The sequence below is a fragment of the Brachyhypopomus gauderio genome, unplaced genomic scaffold (genome assembly GCF_052324685.1).
Source record: "Brachyhypopomus gauderio isolate BG-103 unplaced genomic scaffold, BGAUD_0.2 sc74, whole genome shotgun sequence".
NCBI lineage: Eukaryota > Metazoa > Chordata > Actinopteri > Gymnotiformes > Hypopomidae > Brachyhypopomus > Brachyhypopomus gauderio.
Genome location: NW_027506895.1, coordinates 972,944 through 998,522, shown reverse-complemented (window position 1 = coordinate 998,522; position 25,579 = coordinate 972,944). Strand labels below are relative to the sequence as shown.

Here is a 25,579-nt window from a genome sequence, read left to right as displayed (position 1 = left end):
TCTGTGAAGTGATAGCTGCATGTATTTCTAAAGCAGACATATATATATATATATATATATATATATATATATATATATATATATATATATATATACATATACACACACACACACACACACACACACACGATATAGGAAGAGTTACTGTTTTTTTAACCCATCCAAAAGTAGCTTCGGGGCTGAGTTTAAATATTTATTAATTTAGTTTTTACTTTCTTTCACTGCCAAGATCTACTAGAAGAACTACTGGCTAAACTAATCCAGTAATACAGCCAATCATAGTGCTTTTGTGAGATAGAAGTAAACCTTCATATATGTGTGTGTGTGTGTGCTCGCATGTGCGCATGCATGTGTGCGTCTTTGCTGAAGCAAGGGTACCTACATGTTAGCCAGCTTTCGAACTAGTCAAGTAGGAGCTGTACTCTTGAAAGCAGTGCACACGTGTACTTGAGGAACATCCATCTGCTCTCCACATGCGTTTACAGTTGGGGGAGCTGAAGACGCCGCACGCTATTTTCAGGTGCTCCACGTCTGAACCCGGATTCCTCTACAGCTGCTTTGTGACAATGTCTATACAAATAAAACTGATTTGAATGGAAGTGAATTTCCAAATTTTGTCACAGCATCCACTGTGAGTCACAGAACTGCTCTAGGGTGTCTCCAATCCAGAACATCTTCAAATGGTGCTATGATTATGCAGTAAAGGGTCATATTAATGGGAAATGAATGGCAAACAATGGTAATTAGTTTTGCCAACGCATTGTGCAGCATATACTTTGGACATTTTAGAAGATTGAAACCCTTTTTTTCTAATAAGCAATGGAGGCTTTCTTAAAAGGCACTCCTGGTAGAGTTTCTGAGTCTATGCTGCTATGTTTGGTGGAGGTGGAGGTGGGGGTGATGGAAATTGTGACAAGTTGCTGCACAATTCTGCTCCCTCTCTGTGTGTGTGTGTGTGTGTGTGTGTGTGTCTGTGCGTGCGATTTCTTTCCCTCAACTTGACTGTTCACTGTCCATCTCTGGAGCTGTGCCAAACTGCAAAGCCTCATCCATGCCAAACTGCATAGCAAACCAGGGATGCCCAGGACGGTGCTCGCTGCAGGCACCAGCTACCACGGCAACATTAATGCGACCCTGGTCCAACATCCGCTGCTCCCCATCGCGGTCCGCGTTTACTGGTCTCTCCTCTTCGGCCCCTTCTGAGGCTGGATGCTTGGAAACAAAGGTAATCATGGGAGCAGGAGACGTTTCCGCTGGCTACTTCCGCTACACAGTGCTCACCTCTCCTGGGGGAGTAACACATACAACCAGTAAAGCATCAGATCAAAGTAACGAGTACCATTGACCCTTCTGATCGTTAATGACTCCATTATAAACCCATGGTTGGTCTAGTCCACTGTCATATGGTAGTGCCATGCTGTGAACATGTTTTCTGACTCATTCAGGTTTTTCAAGCTGTTGTTTGCATGTTTCTGCAAGACGTTTTTTTTCTTGAGTACTACAACATGCATGATAAAACACTACTGTTATCATGTCGAAGTGGACAAAATGGTCATTTTTCCATATTCATTTTTGACAGACTGTCCTGCGTATTCGTCCACCGCCTTATAATAAGGCCGTCTACTGAATCTTACGATTATGGGACATCATTTGTTACTGTCCTTCTATTTTGTTGTACTGTAATAATTTCTATTGTACTCCCTTGAATAAATGCCTTAATAAACGTCAACAAAAGCAGAAACAAGTGTCCGTGGCATTCATAAACACTCCTTTGCTACATTCTCAGCTATATCTCATGATAGTCAGTTTATTCTTCCACACGAATCCACCTTGCCGCATTTTGCAGGACCGGTTCTCCTCCCACATACCCATCTCAAGCCTGTCCAGCTGACTGTTGCATATTTGTGCAAAAAAAATCTAATGGGTGTGCCTGGTAGGAAAAAAAACTGTCAAGCAATGAAGTGTAATATGCCAAGTCTGACAGAGTAAGATTATTAACAGAAAAACAGAGCCAATTCTTAAGAGAGACTTTGTCAAAAAGTTACTACTATGTGTCTTTACATATTTTGATCCAGTAACGCTTTGATCTGAACAAGCATTGTAGTACAAATTAAACGTGTTTTATATGGAGTTAACTTATTTTGTACTATCTGACCGTGAACGAAACTATTCAGTGAAAATTTGTTCAGTGAAACTTCGGATAGAGTCCCTAACCTTCCCCGTTAGGGAAAACCAAAACGCCCTCGACCTCGTCGCTTTCCGTAGTTTAAAGCCTCTCAACCTCTGACCTTATGCAACGCGAACTTCCTCAGTTCCTGGTTACAGTCAGTTACTGCTGAGAGGGCGATGATTTTAACCATAAACGTCTGTCTCAGAGTTACCCTGGATTAAGTGCTGCACCATGAGCTGGTATGTATCACAACTACACGTTATATGTGTCATATTGGGCAGCGTACTGGGTGGACAGTGCGATATTTGGTCCCACAGTGAACCTCGCTAACAGGCTAGCTGGCTCCCTGACTAGCTAGTTAGCTGACCGGCTAACGTCAACAGCGCTGCTAGCCTGCTGGCGTCTGAGCAGAAAGTGTGGATTAAATATCTCAAATGTCTCAAAGTGTTTGTTTTTTCACACACACACACACACACACATCTTCCTTTGTGACTACTTGAGTTTAATTCGCTATTTAAATATCGTGTGTGGCCCTGTGAGGCGACAACACGTTAGCCGGCGTGCTAACTACTTTAGGATTACCTCAGATTTACCTCAGATTAGATTAACCTTAAACCAGCTCGTGATGTTTTCAACTCGAGCATTAAAACGAATATAAAATTAATTGTGTTTCGTAGGCGATGTCTCTTCAGAATAAAAAGTGAGTCTCTTAAAAACAAAACAGAAAAACAACAGCAGTTGTCGGTAGTTTTCTAACTGAAGTTGTCACCCTCTCTAATTGAGCTAGTTAGGTTAGCTGTGCAGCTACCTGATATCTAGGACAGGCCCAGTGGAAAAACTCAAGTCTATAAACAGAACAAGCTCTCTGTTGACGTTGGTAAGTGCAAACAAAATGACATGAATTGGGCTGCCAGGACCATCATTCTTTTATGGGGCATATGTTTTGGTATCATGTATCTACAGGCCAGAAACTGCAGTATGAGCCAAGGAGAAGTCTTGATGGCTCATCCCCCTCATGTCACACTGAGACCCGTCTAATTGCTGAAGGAAGCCCAACTGGACCTTTTCCATACAGTATTCACATTACGGACACGAGGAACATTCATACGCATCACTACTTACACAAGGCAGCGGGAAATTTGAGATTTTGACAGGCCTAGCTGTTCACAAGTTGGCCAATAATGTCGGGTTAATTCTGTGTAACTGGCTTGTGTGCTGGGTCAGTTTAACATGGTTTAGGAGCACCTGGCTTGCCAAAGAACATCGGGTCTGTTATCAGTAAACTGACTTGCAGGTCAGTTTAATATGGCATTTTTCCGAACACTTATTCTGTTTTATATGGTGAACAGTAGAAGATGGCTAACATTAGAGCTTCCATGACCTTTCAGCAGGAATTTGGCAACCACCAGGCTCTTGGCTGGGTCTTCAGTCAGATCTTTATGAATGAAGGTGGGCTAGTAAGCGTGGTAAGTTTCAATGGGCAGCAGTTATTGGCTGTGGACATGCAGTCCACATTCAAACAGGAAAAAGAAGATTTAATGGCATGAATGTAAAATCGGCCATTGCTCGTGGATGGTGTAATACTGTAGATCTGAGGGGGTGTTTTGTAGGTGTGGGGGTGAGGTGTTGGTTGCCGTTGACAGCAGAGTCCCTGCTCTTCTCGTTCAAGCAACATGGCAGCAGTTCAATCTCTTTTAAACCCCTCTCTTAAATCTAACGGATCATATGTAAGATAATGTCTCCCAGATATTGGAAGCTGTTTACCTCAGAGTTTCATGTCAGATGCCGAACAGATTTGACACGTAATTTTATTAAAATTCGTTGCCACATTGCAGTCATCTAAAAAACATACGCAGGCTTATTTTAACGTTTGCGTTTTCTCCAGGGCAGTGAAACAGGGGAGCGTGTGGAAGCAGCTGAAGTGGCTGTAGCTGCGTTCTCCATTAGCCAAAGAGCTAAAAACAACTACGCAACAGCGTGCGTGCATCGGCCTGTCAGAAAAAGCACAGATCGTATTTCTGTTTCTTACTGTTTATTTTAAACACGTCGTGTCATTCCCGAAGCTGAGATTGGCTTTTTATTCAGATTTTTTTTTTGGGCCACCTTTCTCGTGGAATGAAAAATAAAGAGAGATATTTAAGGTGGAGTGGAGGATGAAATTATGAAGACCTTGCCTCGTTCAGAAGTGATGACTAAAGACGTGTTGGATGTTTGAAAAAACTCTTCGATTAATAGATCTTAATTAAAGCCAAACTGGATTGTAAGTCTTTAATTTTTGGTCATTGGTGCCTGTCTTGTCTGGGTGTCTGGAGTCGTAGTGTTTGACTCACTGGCACATGCCTTGCTTCTAGTTGAGAACTTGATGTTTTTTCTTCCCAGTAGTTTCATCTCCTGTCCGTCAGCATGTTAAATTTTCATTTTTAAATTTCATAAATTGCGAGGATGATTGGTCAGCAGTGGGCCGTGTCCTCCGAACTCCTCACCAACTTCAGTCCTCTGCGTTTGCTCACTCCTGTCGGTACATGAAAATGGTGTAATTGAGTGAAGTGGTCTGTGTAGCATGGCACAGTCATTCAAGCCTTTTTCTAATCACAAAGCTCTGTGTGTGTGAACTTACCTCTGACATTGTGGAACCACCATGTTAATTAGAGCCAAATGGTAGAGCATGCCAAGTTATGAAGCAAACTCCACGTTCATTAGCATTATCACTGGTCTACCTTCCACCTGATCAGTCCACATGAGACATGACTCTAGCCTGCTTCTCTGGCAGCTAGGATAAAGGCTGAATTGTATTTGTTGGTCGAGATAATCAAGACAAGCCTCTATGCCATATTTCCTGAATGCTGCTTTTCTCTGACCTAGTTTTTCGGTCGCTCGTGGCGTGATGGGATTTATCATCAGCCTGAATAGTTCAGTTCTTCTCATCTGTAACTAGCGCCCACAACCCACACATTCATCTTCTTTTGTCCCGTCCTGGGAGTTTTGTAAGACCTGTCTGTGCAAGGTTCGCCCCGTCAGCCTGTCAAATAATCTACGTTCGTCTCTCTGAGAGAGTCTGTGCTGGCATCTGGTCTGCTGGTGCATTAAATATTAATTAAACCAAGATATGGAGAAGTGGGGTTTCTGTCTGATGCAGTGACCTGTTGTACTGGCGATTCACTGACGCTCCAGCTCTCCCCGCTTTGACCTTCATCACGACCTTCATCTAATTTTTTTCTTTCTTTTTAAATCGTAAACTCTCACTTCACAAATGGACCTACTCTTATCCCTCTGGGACTTTGCGTCTTGATGACACAGTTGGGATAAACCAGCGTCATAAGCCACAAGAGCACTTGAATTTGGCCATGAAGGTTAAAGGCCCGAGTTATTTCCTCACCTCAATGAATGATCCCTATAAGAACCAGTTTAACCCGTTAAGGGTGCAGAGTCAAACAGCGCAGAAGTGAGTGAGACGTCCCAGTGGCTGGCCGTTACACACACACACACACACACACACACACACACACACACACACACACGCGGCCAGTGTTCGGCAGCTGGACACTGTGCCACCTCCTCAATGGGTCTTTTGAGAGCCGAGCTGACCACCACATACCACGCGAGCCAACTATCTCGACAGTGTGACGTGGTCGGTATGACACCGGGGGGTCACGCCGACAATAATCGTCATCAGCCAAGCCTGTGTGCCGAGGACTGATAAGATCCCAGTGCCACTGGTGGCCACCGCAGGAGCATGTCCACCCATTGGTTGGCGCCGCAGCAGGAAGCCCTCCCATTGGCTGGCGCCGCAGGAGCAAGCCCACCCATTGGCTGGCATCCCCATAGAGGCTGCTATGGCTTTACGAGTAGCGTGAGTCAAACTCGTTTCTCCTCGACGTAATTGTTGCAGCAAGTCTGAAGGGGAGCTTTGTTAAAGCGTGCGAGCGCACTTTTTTACTGAACACGACACACCCTTGATGCCGTGTGTGTGTGTGTGTGTGTGTGTGTGTGTGTGTGTGTGTGTGTGTGAGGAGCGGATGAGCTGCAGTTTTAAGACGTTGGATAAAGATGTGTAGTCAGACAGCTGCAATACCAAAGCCTGGTTGTCTTTCCTGAAACTTGAAGATTACTCTTAGGGTTATTGTTCATTTTATAATCGTTATATTAACGATATAAATTGTTCAGTTATAAAATCCTACGTGAATATATGGCCTCTCCGCTTTGCTTGTTTGCCAGTTTGACCAACTGTGTGTGTGTGGGCTGTCATCTCTGCCACTAGCGTTTGTCATCATGTGGTTATTGGGTTTTGGTCTACCAGGCACTCTACTAATGAAGTGTTTCAGCTACTGTCCTTAGCAGGAGCCCTCCTGTGGTGGGGAGCGTCCCCCTCACTCAGGGGCCCGGCTTTAATCTCTGGGTTTCTACTGGATTACACAGTGTTGCCCCTTATTTGGGAAATCCACACATTTTACAGCCTTTGTGAAAAGATCCGTGTCTGTAATTTCGGCTCATTTAAAACATTGTTTTGTTCAGGTTCATTTGCAGTGCAGTCTGGACTCTGCTGCCACTTGCCACTCATGTAAAGAGACAGGTGGAGTAGGGACGACATGGCGGTGTCGTAGCAGATCGTCTCCGAGCTTCCGCCGCAGACGCGTTGTAGACCGACTCTCAGCTGCCTTCAAACATACAGAGATGAAGCAGCGAAACGTGTCCTGCACTGGGACGCAGTGTCACACCCGGGGTGGGGGGTCAGAAAGCGGGGGACGCTGTCTCGTACGAGTTAACTCAAAAGACTGTCCATTAGCGGTAGGATCTCGACATTTCCAGCTCTTATTTATTTATTTATGTATTTTACACTTGCTGTAGGGCTGATGTGTTGTGTAGCCTACAAAAATACTATATTGCTATTGTATTACTACATATTGCGATATGCCTTGCAATGTATTAAAATACACCGGTAAACTCTTGGCATAATAACGATCTAGGAATGGGGAGCCAATCTTTCAAACTGGCGGTGAGGTGTGGTGTATGTTCATATTAGGGATTCATACTGGGGGAAAATGACTCCTTTTCAGCCATCGGCATGAGAAGCGTTCACAGATTAATTTGCCAGTCGCAGATTTGTGTGCTTCATTCATCTCTCCACCATGACTGAATTGCCTATAATTCCCCCATTTCATGTGGGAACTGGCTTGTGTGTGGCTTTTTGTAGTTTCCCATTCATTGGCTTGTGGTGTTCATTCATTCTTTTGACCATGCTATTGACTCTCTCTCTTTCTCTTTCACTCACTCTCTGTCATCTGCCTTGTCTCTGTCTTCCGTCCTTTCTCTCTGTCTCTCTCCTCTGTCCTGTCTCTTTCTCTACCTCTCTCCTGTGGTCAGTCTGTCCCCCCCACTTGATGATGGTCTCAGGACAGTAGTCTTGTAGTCTTAGTTATTGTTTGGTTTGTATAGTTTGGTACATACCGGTACTCTCAAAGCAAAGAGTATTCTTGTCCTTTATACACTACAGGATAGAAAAGAGACATGACCAACTTTAGTATTTTTAAAATGTTTTGAAATATCTCCGCATTGTTCAGAAGTGAAAAAATATGTACAAACAGAAGAATTTACTGTGCTCTTGTCTTTAAATAATAAACTATTGACAGTGTGTTGCTACAATACTGTAACAGTATTATGATACTTTAGTAATGTACTTGTGTAATATTCCACTCCACCGATTCTCCTCCAAAATACACTTGTACATGTGCACACACACACTTGGAACATGTAATCAGTTGCGTCAGCAAATAAAAGAAACAATGGACTCACTTTCTCTCTTTCACACACCTCTCTCTCTCTCTCTCTCTCTCTCTCTCTCTCTCTCTCTCTCTCTCTTTCTTTCTCTCTCTCTTTGTGGTTTCTGCCCCTCTGCCAGACAGGTGTGATTGGTGCTGAGATAGCTGAGATGCAATCTTGTCTACGTATGTAGGGTGAGTCAGGGTTTGGGATTGAGGAATTTCAGTGGGTGAGGACTCGCGCTTCTCCGTGAGGACGGAGAGACAGCAGCAGGACACCAGAAGGGTGCGGAGGAGATGTCTCCAGTCACCGGGTCAGCACAGCTGCCAAACAGCCATCAGCAAGGCCATGACGGATGGATTCAAGACGTTGTCATTCAACCAAAATGTAGTGTTGATAAAGCAAGGGGAAATATAAACAAGCGTGCTTTGTGTTATTTTGGGTGACACTGTTTTATGGCCATTGAATCTGTGACATGTAAACGTCATGCTGAAGACGTTGAGAGAAACGTCATCGAAATGAGAACATGAGCATACCGGTGATACACACACACACACACACACACACCCTGGCACCTTTTTTTCCCCCACACTGTCTTTTCATCTGATTAGCTCACACACCTTTGCATTGACGCACCTGCCTTCACTGGGCTGCTGTCATCACCAGACCGCCCGTCATTTTACAGGGACGTTATTACTGTCACTGCAATACCAACCTGTGGATGGGTGTGTGCACCCGTGCGTTTGCACATATACTGTATATCCTCAGACAGCAGCACTTTGTATCTTGTGAGATGCGTGATCTATAATTAAATGCTGTGGATACTCTCTTTGGAGGCCAGAGTTCCGGTTGCTGCCTTTCACTGAACGAACGTTTGCGAAAAAAAAACAAAGCTGTTGTATTAGGACGTACGTAGTCGTGTTGGTAGACATGTCAGGGAAGCCATGTTCAGACATATTGTCAAATTAGGGCAGGTGCTCAGATAAATGCTCAGATTAGGTTTTCACATGGATTCTCAGATTAGGGCCGTTATCTTTGCTGAGCATTTATTTTTTATTGATTAGTTAACAGCTCTTGGGAGGTGTATATAAAACAACCTGCTTGAGGAGTGTGCTCCTCTGTCGTTTTTCCGCTGTCGTTTTTCCGCTGTCGTTTCTCCTCATCAACGCCGTGAGGAGCATTAGAATCGTAGCTCGTGTGGGTGGATGACTGAAACAGACTGTGGGTGACTGAAACAGAAACAGCCTCCCACATAGACTCTGATAGATGCGTTAATCATATGTCAAAATTGATCAGCCTCTCCTCGTGGCTTTTAGCGACGTGGCTACATTTGCGCTCCTTCAGAGCGAGGAAGCCGCCGGCCGTCCCCGTTCCAAGAAAACGTCTACGGGACGTCACTTTAGTCTAGGGATCTGTAGCTAAGCACCATTTACTGTAACGTGGTTGAGGTCCTGCTTGATAGTCAGCCAGTGAGATGGGTTGAGTTGCTTTACCCCTCAACTGACAGAACTGCCATCTTGAATTTAAAGCATGGTCGAGTGTACCTTCTGACATTTAGGTCATTTTCCTCTGAAGTATCAAAGCCTGTTCCTCTTGGGATTGCTCAAGTTCTTAGTCATCAACTAAGAACTATTTAAACCGAACCCCCACATCTTAAAAGGTTAACTCGTCCTGCTTGGGTGAAAACCCTGCGTGTTCCAACCTGTTTGCTCTCGTACGCCAGTGTTACCCACACACCACGGTGTACGTCCTGAAGTGGGAGCGTGTACGTTTGTGTCCACGCTGGGTTGCACACTGCTGTCCCCTGTGCACAATACATTATACGTGTTCTTGAGTCTGTGAGTGCCTGTTTGTAGTAGGAGACCACATGAGGGGGTGTGTGTGTGTGTGTGTGAGAGAGCGGGAGCACATCATGTTCATGTGTCTGCCTGTTGTATAGACCACAGGAAGCTGGAGTGACAGCAGGGATAGTCACTTCTAATTTGCAGTGTCTGCCTTTGATGGTCTCCATATGGGCCCTGTCAGGGAGCTCGCCTGGATATTGCCCCCGCGTTCCTCACCAACGTCCGTCCAGCTGACACGCCGAAGCTTTAACATACAAGTTGGATTATATTAGTAATACAGCTTAAACTGGGTATGGTGTCCCAAAACAACTATTTCCAGCATAACTTTGGATGCCACCAGCCCCCGAGTCGCCTAGATGGTTCCCTTCCGCTTCTACCAAACCCCAGTGCTTTCCAGCGCGTGTCCCAGTGGATCTCGCCGCACTCTCACTCACTGGGAACCACGGCGGTTTTATCCGGCAGGCAACTTGGCAGCCAATCGGCTCGCTTAATTGTGGAGACAGAATTTTCTTTGTTTCTCGGTTATGATAAGAATTCTTGAATTATTTTTAAGCATTTGAAAAAGGAAACCAGATATAGTTAGATATAGAAACTAGATATAGTTAAACTGCTGGGAATTGCTGAATTTTATTGAAATCAAGAGTTTTGAAGCATTATATGAATGTTATTAGTTTCAAAACAGACCAGTCACTCCCCCAGCTAATAAAGTCCATAAGTGGAATCTAAGCTGTAAAAGTAATCTGTGTTTTTCTGAACTTCTTGATTGCAGTACGAGGGCAGCCAGTCAGAACAGATCTGTTATATATCGGAGTTAATTCTAAGCCATAAAGCAAATTGGGGAAATGGTGATGAAAAAAATCATTATGACTATTTTTGGAATATAAAGCCCGTCGTAAGGGTGCATCAAGGAAAAATATAAAGTAATAGAAGTAGGATATGGACCTATTTTACGAAAAAGTTGAGCAAGCTTGAGAAGGTTGGATGCTAAAAGCAGAGGCCAGTGGAAGTTTAGGATTCATCTCTTAATTGTGTGAATGATCTTAGTTCTGCAGCGTGTTCTATCTACGCACCGGCGGCCTTCAGCACACAGGCTAACGCTGTCTTCTGTTCCCACAGGATCCCATTTAAGATCGGACAGCCAAAGAAGCAGATCGTTTCAAAAACGGTAGGTCCCAGATTCACGTCGGTGCCCACAAGAACACGCCACAATGGAGGGCAAACGATTGCCTTTACGCTTCCTTAACAAGTTGGAGAATGGCTGTGTGTAAGGCGCGTCTTGAAGGCTCGTTCATACGGGAGCTCACCCGAGTCTCCGGGCCTATAAATAGAAATCCCAAGGTAAATCGGTGTTGTGCATCTTGGTGCAAATGTGGCAGAAGGCGCAAGCGCGACCCCGGGGGTCGGAGCGTGCCTCCTGGCTTTGACCCCTCCGCGACCCCATGCGTGTTGCGAGACGACAGAACGACGACGCTCCGTTCGGTCTGCCGCCGCCGCGTTAGACACACCGACACGGCGTTTAATGTTGGCCACTCGAACTCGAGCACGTTATGAAATGTATGCGCTGGCTGGCTGGCGCTTGCAGCGAATTGCCTCACCTCAACAAAACGTTTTTGCGATCATACACAGCCCAAAGTAGAGATGATGTGACACCAGACGTCATCGTGCTGCCGCATTTCTGACACTTTCCTGAGCAGCCACCATGGTTGGGTTAATTTTTCAACATTTTTCTGAGGTAAAAATCTTAAAAAAAACAATAAAAAGTGTAATACGTAGATTCTGCCATCTAAAAAATGTTTTTATTCTTCCCTTGAACCCTGTCAAAACCGTTTTTTTGCAGGGTCAGCCAGGTCTTTTGTGCTGGCTGTCTGGCTCCGGTCCCGTACGGCGTTAGCATCTTTGCTACGTGCTCGTATACGTACGCCATTGTCTCCTTCCCCTCGTCCCTCGCAAGCCTGGCGAGAAACAGAAACGGCTCGTGTCCCGTCTGTACACTTCGTAGTAAGACACAGCCGCCCGGCGTCATGCTATTCCAGTGCATCGACACACAGACGGGATGCTGCTGTTGGGGTTTTTTTTTTCTCCTCTGCTTATAGCCAGACTGTAAATGCCGTCAGGCTAGGTGCAGACAGGGGATCGGCCCATGGCCGCTGTGCTGGCTGTGTGTGCCGCCCTGGGGCTGCCCCCCAGTACAACTCCATCAACACAGTGATGCGGGGAGCTCTTCTGTCCTGCTTTGATCCTGTTATCCTCTTCCCGCTGGGTCCTCAGGCTGCAGTACAGTTAACTAAGTGTCAGTCCCTTGAGGAGTTAGGCCACTTGTGCTGGTATTGATGGAGCGCTGCATTACTGTGGGGTTTCATGACCCTGAGTGTACACCAAGACACCAAAACTGACCTTGGGACAGATGTGGCTAAAAATGCCCCCCCCCCCCACATTATGAAAATGGTTTTCTTGGTTCAAATGCGTTCAGACTGCAGTTAATGTAAAACCATGCTGGTAAAAGCATGTGGCAGATCAGACAAGATGATGACCAAGGTTGGAATTCACGGTTAATCGTTCTTTAGCGTGGGATGTGCCCTGGCTTCTGGACGTGGACATGTCCCGCAGAGCCCCGTGTGGCCGTGGACATGTCCCGCAGAGCCCTGTGTGGCCTCACAGATGTCTCCCAGATCGCTCACCAAGCCGACATTTCCAGAATGGGATGGCGGCCGCTCGGTGGCGGTCTGTGCCTCTCAGAAACCCAGGCAGACGTCCGCCAAGAGGATCGTCTGTAATTACTGTTTGTCTGAACATTCCGGCCAACACAGTACTATAGAAATATCACGGGAACTCTTCGAACTAAAGAAGAGCCCTCGCTGTTGTGAAAAGTAGTGAGCCAGGCTCTGTCTCAATTATTCGTTATCCCTTTGACTCGTGAAAATTGTTTAATAAAGCATCAAGCGCACCAACTAGATGTTCCACTATGAAGCTCCTTTCAGAATGAGCGAGATAATAAAAGTAATCCTTCCTAATGTTAGACGTTTGTATCGAAGGGCTCAGTAGTATTACAGCGTATTGCAGTTCGTCCGTCTTACCCAGGCGAGCGCAAGGGTCAAATCTCTCTCTCAGATTCTGCGTGCTCGGCTCTTGGGCCCCGTAGAGACGACCCCAGGGGTCCGGCAGCGTCTGCGGCCACGAGTGGGCGCTTCCTCCCTCCCTCGCTCGCTCTGGCCACAGGGGCAAAAACCACTTCCCTCTCTCCTTTCCTCTGGCCACCCGGCTCCCCCCCCCCCCGCTCTGCTTCCTGCTGAACCCCAGCGCACTCAGACCCCACCAACAACACCACCCCCCCCGAGTAGGCAGTTCAGAGGCCGGGGTGGGGGGGGAAACCAACCGTTGCGGTTGCCGAGGCACCACGCGGTACCAGTGGCCGTGGGCAGTGATGCCTGTTTATTTTCCGGATGTGCCCACGGAGCCACAGGACGGGAACCCGCAGCCCCGACACGGCGCTTCACGCTCGCTGTCCAAACACACACCGCCTAGCCAGACCGCGCTCAGTGTCTGACTGACTGAAAGAGGCTCTTCTTCTGATTCCTGCTTTACTTTCTGGGGGGGGGAAAGCGGTCGGTGTTCAGGAGTTTGGGTTCAGTTTTTATCCTTCGTTAATATTCAGACCAGCTCAAATACCATGAGAGTTCTGAAAACATAAAAGGTTTGTTTGTTTCTTTCTTTTTTTTCTTTCTTCACAAAGAGCGGCTTTTACCATTAACAGTGCTGGTAGCCACAGTTGTGTGTTAATGCAGCCATGAAGCGGAGCTTTAAACATCCGCAGCGATTTGCTCACATACCTCTCACACCCCCCCCCCCCCCCCACCACCTCCCCGATCCCATCACTCCTCCCTCATCTGACTTCCTGTGTGTCCGCTCTCTCTCCTCCACAGGTTGAAAGGGACTTTGAGCGGGAATATGAGAAGCTGCAGAAGTAAGTGATCGTGTTGACTTACACGCTTCATGTTTCATGTCTCTGCTGAGGATGCATGTGTATCACCAGAAATGATACCTGAAAATGACACCTTGTGCAAAATGAAATGACTTGAAATGACACCCTGTGCTATTTTTCTTTAAACGATATGCAGTTTCTTGTTTAGTCAAGAAAACATGAACCATCTCAAAATAAGCCTTTCTATCCAGACATGAATCTTGTTATATTTAATCAAAATCACACGCTAAGCTACCACTTCCAAGGACTGGTTCTATTCCAGGGCTGGTCTTCAAAGTTGGGCACAGCTTCCGGTATTTCCAACTACTCTGGTGGAAACTGAATTGAATTCATAGCTCTAACTCCAGCCACAGTTGAAGGGCAGTCCCACCCAGCTACGTCGGCCCCACCCAGCTACGTCACTGTCCTCTGGGCAGATCCATTCCTTTACATCTAAGAAATGTTGTTCTTGTCCTGGTTGTCTAGCTACTAGGGATGTCCCGATCCAGCTTTTTGAACTTCCGATCCGATACCGATATTTATTTGCACTTCCGATCCAATACCGATAACGGCCTATCCGAGCATGTATTAAAGTTTAAAGTTATTTAGCTAACTTACTTTGTTGTCAAACTCATGTTGAAAAGTGTTTTACTCTTGATAACAAGTAGCCAGCTGAATTGGGCGTGTTTGAATAATACACAATGGTTGGTAAGGAGAAACTGACCTGTTTATTTAGCAATTAATAAACACAAAATAGACAAAATAATAAATAACAATCAGTGGGGACAATCAGTAAACCAAGGCTTAAAAAGCCATAAGTGCAAATAATATTGTAAATTGTATTTTTAAAAAGTGGCAGTTTGTCACGCTTCGCAAACATTTCTGCCAGTGTTAGTTGTGTAAGACCTTTCTTTTTGTCTTCGGTTTTCTTTAGAAACTCTTCGTTGTTTATGGTGGTATTTTGCTAAATGCTTGATTTGATTGGTTGTATTAAAAGTTCTTACAGTTTTACCACAACACTTGACTTTACTGTGGCATATGTTGCACTCTACCTCTTCATCTTTGTCGTCCTTTAAGGTAAAATAATCCCACACACCTGACATTTATACAGATTACTTCAAATTTACATGGCTGTCTTAATGGTTTGTAGATGCTGTGCTCGTGGGCTGGAAAATGCGGACCGGATTTTACTCACTGGCGAAAACACAGCAAAAACTGGAATGCATTATCTAAATGGGTGTGCTGGAAAACCCGGATCAGACTTAAATAAATAAATAATTAACTGGATTGGAAGTCTGGATCGGCATTTTCTCGTGCTTGCCGATCCAATACCGATACGCATTTTTTGCAAATATCGGCGGCCAATCCGATCCAAATATCGGATCGGGACAACCCTACTAGCTACTGAAACGCAGTAAATTTTTCAATTTCACAATGTAGTCCACTTCTGAAGGAGCAACCTCACTACCCACATTCTAGGAGACTCGGTCTAGTGGAGACTAGCTACCACATTTGCTGGTAGTGGGCACAGTCATGGTAGAGGGGCAGTCATGGTCCGGTGGTTAGGGAACTGGTCTTGTGACCGAAGGGTCGTGGGTTCGATTCCATGACTGAGGTGCCCTTGAGCAAGGCACCTAACCCCAACTGCTCCCCGAGCACCGGGCTAGGGCTGCCCACCGCTCTGGGCATGTATGCACCATAGCCCCCTAGTAATCGTGTGTGTGTGTGTGTGTGTTCTAACTGCACAGATGGGTAAAAAGTGGATTTCGATTGCGGTGAAAAAAATCACAATTGGCATATTTAATTAATAATTAAATATTAATAATTATTATTTAATTATTTTATATATTGACACAAATATGGCATATTTACTTTACATTTTAGTGCTCACCAAAAGATCTGTGCAATGATCGTTTTCTCTTGAAATTCGAGTCTTTACTAGGAACATCTTTATTAATATCATTTATATTTTTTAGTATAGTCCTTGTTTTTGCCTTTTTGTTTTCGGGAAAATATCATTAAGAACTGTCACCCATGGCTGGTGTGACATTAAGATGTTTCGTCATCTCGCCACATGCCTGTTCTTCAGGTTGTTTCGAGTGGGAGTTTTATCAGGCTTATATGGGTTGATGAGTAAGATTAACAGGGCAACCCTCATTCAAGTGATTGCAGACACACAGACATGCACAGAGTGGGTGTGAATGTGTAAGAACCTGAGTGTCTGCCAAACCCCCCCCCCCCCCCCCCCCCCCCCCCCATGTGTGATCCTTATCAGGATGTCACAGTATGCATTATTAAAAAAAAAAAAACACACATAACATTTGTTGGGGGAAAAAGAGAGCTGTTCTCTGTGACTTCCATCTGTCAAACTACTTTGGTAGGTGCTTTTTTAAACAAACATTTGGTTTCAGAAAGTGTTCCTAAAGGTTTTTATTGTGTGCTTTTATTTTGTAACGTCTCTCAGGGTCAGTAAACTGTACTAAAGCCTAAGTACACAGTAAACCAAAGGAGCCTGATTATCAGTAACCAATCAGACAGCAGGTAAAAGTTGCTCCCAACATCTCACCAAAGCTCTTCCGTGTTGATTCTGCCTTACTCAGAAGTGATATCTCTTATTCAGATCTGTATTTGACGTCTTTGATATTTTCCAATTTTTTATAGAGTATTCAGGGACAGATTATTCGGTACAGGGACGCTCTACTGAAAAGACTCTTGTTATGTAATCCCTCGCGTGAGGTTCCAGGCCAGCTCACGATCCCTCAACACTACAATCACAAATATGTTCAGTTAATAGACACCCCTGCTAAAGTGTACTGTGTGTTTAACATTCTCATAGTACTTACACTGGAGACTGATCCTAGGACAGTAGTGGCTGTACTGCACAACTTAATAGCATTTACTAGAAAATAACTGAAAGGTTTTAGAGGGAAAGTGTGCAGACGCAGCTTTACTAACTGTCCACTTACATTTTCCCAGGCGGTTTTCTGGGGTGTGCTCATTACCAGTGTTGGGAACGTTACTTTAAAAAAGTAACTAGTTATAGTTACTCACTACTTGTTCAAAAAAGTAACTGAGTTAGTAACTGAATTACTCTATAATAAAAGTAACTCGTTACCAGGGAAAGTACCTATTTGCATTACAGTTTAAGTTATATGCCAAAAGTTATATGCCAACGAATAAGGATTTTTAAGTTATTTGAAATGAGTAGAAAGGTGTTTAACTTTTGATATTTATTGCACATCAACAGACCAGTGCAGGATAAAATCCTTTAAAATCCCAAATCTTTGTAAAAAAAAAAAAAAAAAAAAAAAGAAAAGAAAAAGTAAACAGTTACACTATATAAAGTGCATTTACATCTATGAACTAAATTCTCTCAACCTGAGACAACTGGTTTGTTCACAACAGAAGTAAACTTAACAATAAAACCTCTATTCTTAATTAAATAAATCAAATACCCAGTCTGGTAGACGTTCAGGAACTATTGTATTGAGGAACTAAGTATTGTCTTAAATAATGTTTATATCGCCACCTTGAAAATGCAAATTTTTCTTCGGCTTGCTCCTGAATAGCCATTTCTGCCTTTTCTCTGTTTGTGTCGTGTGTCGCTGGTGTGATTCGGCGCACGTGTAAAAACACTGGCTCTGATTGGCTATCATAACGCTGGCTTAGCCAATCGCTTACTGACTTGTTAAGTTAAACAGGTGTTACACCGAGAACTGTGATCTATCGAGATCTGTTACTCCTCTAGCCTGGGCAGCGGTCCGCTCGTATTACTGTTAGTATATCAATATAGTAACGCACCGCTTTTAATGACCAGTAACGTAAACGGCGTTGTAACGACAGGAAAAGTAATTAATTATATTATCCCGTTACTGACAAAATGACGCCGTTACCTAACGCTGCTCATTACACTTCGTCTTTGTCCAGTGGATTTGTCGCACAAGTAACTCAGATGACATAACAAGATAACCCTGTGTTTATAGACTTGGGTGAAAGGATGCAAGGGCCTGGATATGCTAACGTGTTGTTCTCTGACCTGTGGTAACCCCCCCGTGTCATTCCCATGTTGGAGTAAGGCCTGCTGTTGGCATGATGGAGCACATGAGGAGCAGCTGGCACAGTGCAGTTCGATTAGCACCTCGTGTGACGGAGCCTCACTCCTCATCTGGCTGGCTTTCTTCACACTCCATCAGTTAGACATCTTTGACGTTTTTCTCCCCATTTTCCTGTCTGTCCATTTCTGTCATCACTTCCCCTTGTTGTGTTTTTCATTAAAAAAGGAAAACGCTTCCCTGTGGCTCAATCTGTGGATTCGCTTCGTTATTTCACATTGTACCCACCACACACACAAACATACACACACACACACACACACGCAATCAAATAATCTGCTGCGTTTCAGATAAAATAGAAAACGTAGTTCCCCCTCCCTCCTCCCCCGTGCCTAATCAAAGCTCTCACACATGCAGTGATTGGTATCTCATGGGAGATCCCCAACCTGTCCCATTTCCCTCCTAATTGATATAATGAACAACTCCCCCATCTCTCCCTCTGACACTCTCTCTCTCTCTCTCTTTCTCACACACACACACAGACACACATTAGACAGCCACGATGGAGTCATAATTGCAGATGTTAGCACCCCGAATGTGTGTGAATGGGTCGCGGTGGTGATCGGCCCTGTGAAATGTTCTCCTCCCTGTGTGAGAAAATCACGTGAAAAACATGTTGCGCCAGAGCATGAATGAAGCCTGTTGAACTCTGATGTCAGTCATTTGGTATAATTTAATTTGGTAATAAAAATAATAAAAGACTCAGGCTAAGACAACATTGCGGTGAACTGTAAAGCTAAATAGGTGTGAGGTTTAACAGTTGGCTTGCTGTCAGGAATTAATCACATGCTTGCAGTTTTTCCTCCGATGCTTTTCTCAAAGACTTAAATGTATTGTTTCTTTACTAAATGTTACCTGCACATATAAAAGATTAAAGAGTTAAACTTCAGTCCCAATTTTAGACACCTGTTAAGCTTCTTTTAGAGACATTTGCCTTTGCCCGTGCTGTTCAGGACGAGGTTTTGTGATGATGGTCGTTGAATGTTCAGAATTTTTAATAGTATAGCCGTCTTTGTCCGTCACTGGTCATCTCACGAGTTGCTTTTTTTGCTGTTGTTGCTCAGGTTGGAAGAGCAGACCAAGAAGCTGCATAAAGACATGAAGAAAAGCACAGAGGCTGACACAGGTGAGGACCACGCCCACGCTGGTCCTACTGAGGACCACACCCACGTCCCCCTCACCACCACTGGTCCCACTGAGGACCACACCCACGTCCCCCTCACCACCACTGGTCCCACTGAGGACCACGCCCAGACCCCCTCACCACCACTGTCCCCACTGAGGACCACGCCCAGATCTCCTCACCACCACTGTCCCCACTGAGGACCACCCCCAGATCTCCTCACCACCACTGTCCCCACTGAGGACCACACCCACGTCCCCCTCACCACCACTGGTCCCACTGAGGACCACACCCAGACCTCCTCAACACCACTGGTCCCACTGAGGACCACGCCCAGACCCCCTCACCACCACTGTCCCCACTGAGGACCACGCCCACGTCCCCCTCAACACCACTGGTCCCACTGAGGACCACCCCCAGACCCCCTCACCACCACTGTCCCCACTGAGGACCACGCCCAGACCTCCTCAACACCACTGGTCCCACTGAGGACCACGCCCAGACCCCCTCACCACTACTGTCCCCACTGAGGACCACCCCCAGACCCCCTCACCACCACTGTCCCCACTGAGGACCACGCCCAGACCTCCTCAACACCACTGGTCCCCACTGAGGACCACGCCCAGACCTCCTCAACACCACTGGTCCCCACTGAGGACCACGCCCAGACCCCCTCACCACCACTGTCCCCACTGAGGACCCCACCCAGACCCCCTCAACACCACTGTCCCCACTGAGGACCACGCCCAGACCCCCTCACCACCACTGTCCTCACTGAGGACCACGCCCACGTCCCCCTCAACACCACTGTCCCCACTGAGGACCACGCCCAGACCCCCTCAACACCACTGTCCCCACTGAGGACCACGCCCAGACCCCCTCACCACCACTGTCCTCACTGAGGACCACGCCCACGTCCCCCTCAACACCACTGTCCCCACTGAGGACCACGCCCAGACCCCCTCACCACCATAGTTTATGGCACCATGGACCTTCTCTTACTTGATTCTTACTTACTCTCGTTCCACTTTACGTGTGTCATTGGTTGTTGGTTGTGGGCCTTGTCCTCATGTCCTCCTGATCTGAAGATGGTGAAAGACGAACAGGTGTTTTGGTGTTGGTCATCTGAGTACAGGCCCTCAGAGACCTTTAACAATAACAAGCTTGCTGCCATGATGACGCGTCTCAAAAGGTGCAGACAGGCTCCGCTGCGAGGAGGCACTACACGTCAAAAGGGACGAGCGGTACTGCCGAATAGTCCCGCACGGGATCCTGCAGCGCGCCGCGGCCCGTGTAGTGCCAGCACCAATTATGATTCCCGCACGCGATACGCCGGCGTGCCGGAGCCTCTGTAGTGCCAGAACCAATTACGGCTCCCGGACCTGGCTGCCACGACTACTTTAACTCAGCCCACTGATCAGATGGGAGCATCGGTGTCGACCCAAATCCTGCCTCACGCTGGAGGGGAGGGGGGCAGGAAGGCTGCGTGCCACATCCCCCCCCCCCCCCCCCATCACACTGATCTCAGCCCACCGCCTCACACGGCCTGCACACCTGCTTCATTATGGCAACACACCTGGGGAAAGGCCACAACGTTTCTTGTTTTGGAGTCTTGTGTAGAAAGTCGCTGCATATTTTCATTGTTCAGTGTAGCAGTGCAGAGTAGTATAGTTTAGCATAGTGGTGTAGTGTAGTTTAGTGTTGTAATATAGTATAGTGTTGTAATGCAGTGTAGTATAGTGTTGTAGTGTAGTATAGTATTGTACTATAGTATACTGTTGTAATGTTGTAGTGTATAGTATACTGTTGTAGTGTAGTATAGTACTGTAGTGTAGTATAGTGTTGTAGTGTAGTATAGTGTTGTGTTGCAGTGTAGTGTAGTATTTTAGTGTAGTGTGGTATAGTTTTGTGTTGTAGTGTAGTATTGTATTGCAGTGTAGTATAGTATAGTGTTGTAAGTGTAGTGTGGTATAGTTTTGTAGTATATTATAGTAGTGTAGTGTACTGTTTGGTGGCCCCTTCAGTATTCCGAGTTCAGGCTCCTGTTTGACTGTTGCGTTTCCCTCTACCTGAGCTGTCGTGCTTCATTACTGTTGGATTGAAGTTTCTTAACATTCTTTCTATCTTTCTTCATTTGCTGTCTGTTGTAGCCATGTCTAAAGCAGCAGTGAAGATCACCGGGGACCTTCTCAGTAACCCATTGTGTGAGCAGGACCAGGCGTTCCTGGAGACCATGAATGCTCTAGATACGGCCATGAGGAGAATGGATGCGTTCAACCAGGAGAAGGTGAGGACCCGTCCCTCTCGACCGTTCCCTCAAACACCACAGTATCTCCAGACCCGTGTACAGAGAACACTCAACACACTCATTCTACCCGCAGGCTGATGGTTTCATGTGTAGTCAGAGCAGTTCTGTGTATTCACGCTCCCTCTGAACCATACAAGAGGACCCGTTATGCACAGATCCGTTCTCACCAGCCCACATGCAGCGGGGCTGTTTGTTTCCCTGGTTTGCTGGTCCATCTACCTCACTGAAAGATCTCCACCAATTTTGCCCACAGTTTTTTGGGTTTCTGCTGTAGTTTGATGCAGTTTTCTGTTTTTGTTTATGTTTGGTTCTTGATTTTAAAATTGGGGTCAACAGAGTCTTTCCAACGTTATGATCATCTGGGGCGTCACAGGCTCAACTCCAACGTGTCTGACATCTTCATCCCCCTTGAAACTCACCCCTCAAACCTACTGCTGGTCTTTGAGCCCACTCAGGTTTAACTGACACAATTGAAGGTCCGTTCTGAGCCAAATGGCCTCGTTGGCCGATGCTGTTTATAGCTTTACGAGAGACCCACACTGGTGTGCAGTGCCAAAGTCGTCAAAACATCATAAATGCAATGAATGTGAACGGTTTTTTTAAATTATTTAATTTTTTAAGCACAGTCATGAATGCATTGATAACAGGTGATCATTAAAGCTGTTATTCTTCTGCAAGACATTTGGCTTGCATTATGGGAAGTGACGGCAGGCAATGCCAAACGTAGTGTTCCCACGCTCTCGTCTACGCACTCACGCCACTCGTCCTCCGCTGCTCACCTGTCCTCACGCGCCGTGGCCCCGCCCCCTCTCCTGCCCCCCACAGCCCCTAACCTGCGTTTCCGTGGCTTTGGGGGGGGGGTTTTTTTGGCAGGGGAAAATGGTTTATACGAATGTTGTTTCTCATTTTGGCTGAAATAAGCTCTGCTAGCCTCCAGCAGATTGGGTATGAGTAAGGTTTTCTCACAACAGACCATCTCTCCACGCTCTCCACGCTCTCCACCCTCTCCAACACTCCTCCGGCATCCTCGCTGAAACGGGAGGAAGAGGAGAAGTGGAGTTTGAAGAGAGCAACCTCGGTGTGTCTGTCCTCTCACTGTTCCCTACTGCTCCTGATTAAAACCAATACTGTTCTTAGTTTGTGTGTGTGTGTGTTTTATATGCTTGTCTTCCGTTGTTTGAGTCTTTAAACTTGGAGAGGGCCCTAAAGCGATTCATATAGCACAGGCAAAGCCTCTGTGGAATAAACTCTCCCGCCTCGCGTGAGTTGCCTACAACGCCGTGACCCCTTTGACCTCTGCACCCCTGCCTGCTCGGAGAGGACCAGAGAGAGACGTTAGGAGATGCTGTGCTGCAGAGACCCTTAACGTTGGCTTATCTGAACACCATACCATGCTCCACTTCTGTGGCTGCTGCCTTGATTTTAGTGGAAACCCGGCCCCTCCAACACACACACACACACACACACACCTCTGGACGTGAGGTCAGACATGTTATGACCACTGCATTTTGGCTTCCCTTATTCTCCTGGTCAGCGGAAGAATGCGCGAGGTGTTCGCTGACTCGTGCGTGGGCGTCGCCCGTCGATTCAGTGACCGGTGATCTTCCAGATCTTTCCACGATAGCGCTCGGACCCCGTGCCCCCTCCGAGAGTGGACCGGAGGCGGTCCGATCGATCAGGCCGTCGGTATAGCGTGGGCTGGTCTCACTGGCCCAGGAACGGCGGAAACCTTCACAGCTCGGCTTTTCTCCAGCTGCCGTGGAACGCGAGGGCGACATCAGGCCTCTGCGGGGGTGAGTCGTCCCAGATGAACGGATGAATGGAGCGTCTCCTACATATGCCATCATACCCCTGACCGTGTCCCGACGAGGAGAAGCGTTTTTCCAAAAGAGCGTCCTCGCCTGGGTTTGCAGGCTGCGCGAACCGCACCAGACGCACGGCGACCCTCGTGACCCGGTCCGTAAGTGCCGCTCGGTGGAGTGCGGCAGCTGCGTCAGTCAGCCGACCCGATGCAAATGCGACCCCTCTCGTCTGACCCAGCCGCCGCCTTCCTGTCGCCCCCCCCCCCCCCCCCTCTCTCTCTCTCTCTCTCTCTCTCTCTCTCTCTCTCTCTCTCTCTCTCTCTCTTTTTCTCTCCCCGGCCCGGCGCTCCACTGGACGGCCGCTTGGCAAGCGAGCTCCGCACTAGCCGTGGGCGACGGGGGGGATGTTAGCACAGCTGATTTTCCAAGCTGGCTGTTCTTCGGCGTGCCTGTGTGAATTACCACCCCGGGACGCATGAATGGCTAATGAGACTTCCATGAATCGGACGCCAAACCCGCGCCCAAGCACACACCCCGCCTGGCTGTTGGTGGGGGTTCGTCTTCAGACTCCAGCTCTGCCATGCTGGCTAACGCAATCAGGCTAGCGGTAAATAAAGACAATGAAATCTCCCTTGCCTGCACTCTTTATTTGTGGATAAGATGAATAGCTTAAGGGTAGACGGACGGACGGACGGAGGGAGGGAGAGAGAGAGAGAAGTGGGTGCAAAAGAGAACTGCATTATGGTAATGAAGGCAACTTCAACCCAGGCTTCATTGTGTTTTTAAAGTCAGTGTTTAAAAGGTTTTAAGGCCTGCTGAGCTGCAGTACTGGTTAACCACCAGCGGCCATGGGGGGGATCGATTTTTCAGGGTTTGTGTTTTGGGGTTTTGTTGTTGTTTTGGGGCAGCTTTGTTTGTGTACGCATGTTCGCAAGATTGTCAAGCTGATCTCTGCCCTCTGATTCACACTGATTTTGGATAAGAGGGCACTGTTATCCTGACCTCTGACCTCTGCCCTCATGCTGATGCTAGCGTGTTCCTGTGGCTCTCTCTTACCTTGTGGGATTTTCTTACCTTGTGGGATTTTCTCCACCAGCTCACCACTGAAGCAGCTTCAGGCCCCCGCCCCCCCCAGGCTATGGCCCCGCCCCTGTCCCCACCCTGTCCCCCCCCCCCAAATGCAACTTCTCATTTGTGTTCTCCACCTCTGTCCTGCTCCGAGAAAGCTCCCATTTAATAGTCCTTCTGCGTGTGAGAATAATGGAGCCGCAGTTTGTGGCTAACGAGGGTCGACGTCCTGGTCTGTTTGGCGTCAGTCCCTGTTCCACTCCTCTGACTGACTGCGCTTGCAGTCGTGAGTGAGGTGTTCATTAACTTCAGGAGCTGCGGGATCTTCTGACGGGCCTGTCTGCGTGTTTTTGCCCCCCCCCCCCCCCCATCAGGCACCTCCCCCGTTAGCTCAGTCACGTGCGTTCTTCCGTTCGTTTGCCAGGGTAAGTTAGCATCACGCGGGTCTCATCTGCCGCACCAGATCTGCAATGTAAATGAACTTGCGAAAACGCTGTGATTTTTAATTGTTATCCAACTTCATTTTGAGACTTCGGTGGTTCGGGGGCCGGAGGCTTACGCGAGACGTTCATTTCAACCCCGTGAACCCGCCCCCCCCTCCCCCTTTGTGAAATAAACCCAACCCCCCCACCCCCCGTCCGCCTTCGTCAGCCCCTGCTAAGGCGCATAAGGGATGGAGGGAACATAAACTGTTATCGTTAAAAATGTTTGTTTGCAAAGAACTTTCATCTTGTCGGGGCGTCCCCACCCTCTCCTGTGCGGCCCGGCCCAGCCGCGGATCCTCTTTCATGTCTCGTCCCTGGATGCTTACGTTTTTTTTTTTTTTTTTTCCCCATTCCGCGCTTGATGAATATTCACGTACTCCTCTGTCTCCTCGGGGCCCGGAGCGCACTGAGGCGGGGGCCGTCGCCAGAACCCCCCCCCCGTTCGCACGCCCCCCCCCCCTCCCCCCTCCCGGAGGCAGAGACGTGGCCCGTGCACCGCACCGCCGTGTCGGGGGGGGAGGGGGAGGGAAGACAATTGTTGATCTTGCGGAGGCTACGTTGTATCCTGCTTCTGATTAGAGCCGCTTTTGTTGTTGTTGTTTTTTTGTTTTGTTTTGTAGTGGTGATTTGTTGTGCCTTGACTTAATTGTCAATGTAATTTGTTGTGAAGGTTGCCAGTCTTCATCCCCCAAGTGTAATATGTCTTTTTTTTTTTTTTTTTTCTGTGTTCTTGTGTGTCAGGTCAACCAGATTCAGAAGACCGTCATTGATCCTCTGAAAAAGTGAGTGGTTTTGCCCTGTCATATTGTTATCCAAAATGACTGCTCAAGATAAATTATCCCCCAGACGCACCTTTACACCAGACGTCCAACCTAATACCCTGATCACTAACATTAATTAAAAAATTATATTACATAATTCCTCTTACAGACCTTAAGTTAAGGGTCTTAAG

At 47.0% G+C, this 25,579-nt stretch overlaps 1 protein-coding gene across 2 annotated transcripts in view; it reads left to right on the top strand.

Moving 5' to 3' along the window:
• Window positions 1-2,254: 2,254 nt before the first annotated feature.
• Window positions 2,255-25,579, top strand: part of bin3 (bridging integrator 3) — a 42,520-nt gene continuing 19,195 nt past the window's right edge. Inside the window, exons 1-7 of one of the 2 annotated variants that reach the window (XM_076990298.1) lie at window positions 2,289-2,409; window positions 8,067-8,121; window positions 10,888-10,936; window positions 13,692-13,732; window positions 18,906-18,967; window positions 21,115-21,251; window positions 25,369-25,409. In XM_076990298.1, the coding sequence (XP_076846413.1) occupies window positions 18,940-18,967; window positions 21,115-21,251; window positions 25,369-25,409 (206 nt within the window). In that variant the 5' untranslated portion in view covers window positions 2,289-2,409; window positions 8,067-8,121; window positions 10,888-10,936; window positions 13,692-13,732; window positions 18,906-18,939. Of the gene's footprint in view, window positions 2,410-8,066; window positions 8,122-10,887; window positions 10,937-13,691; window positions 13,733-18,905; window positions 18,968-21,114; window positions 21,252-25,368; window positions 25,410-25,579 lie in introns of both variants that reach the window. The other variant, XM_076990297.1, reaches the window with a different exon arrangement.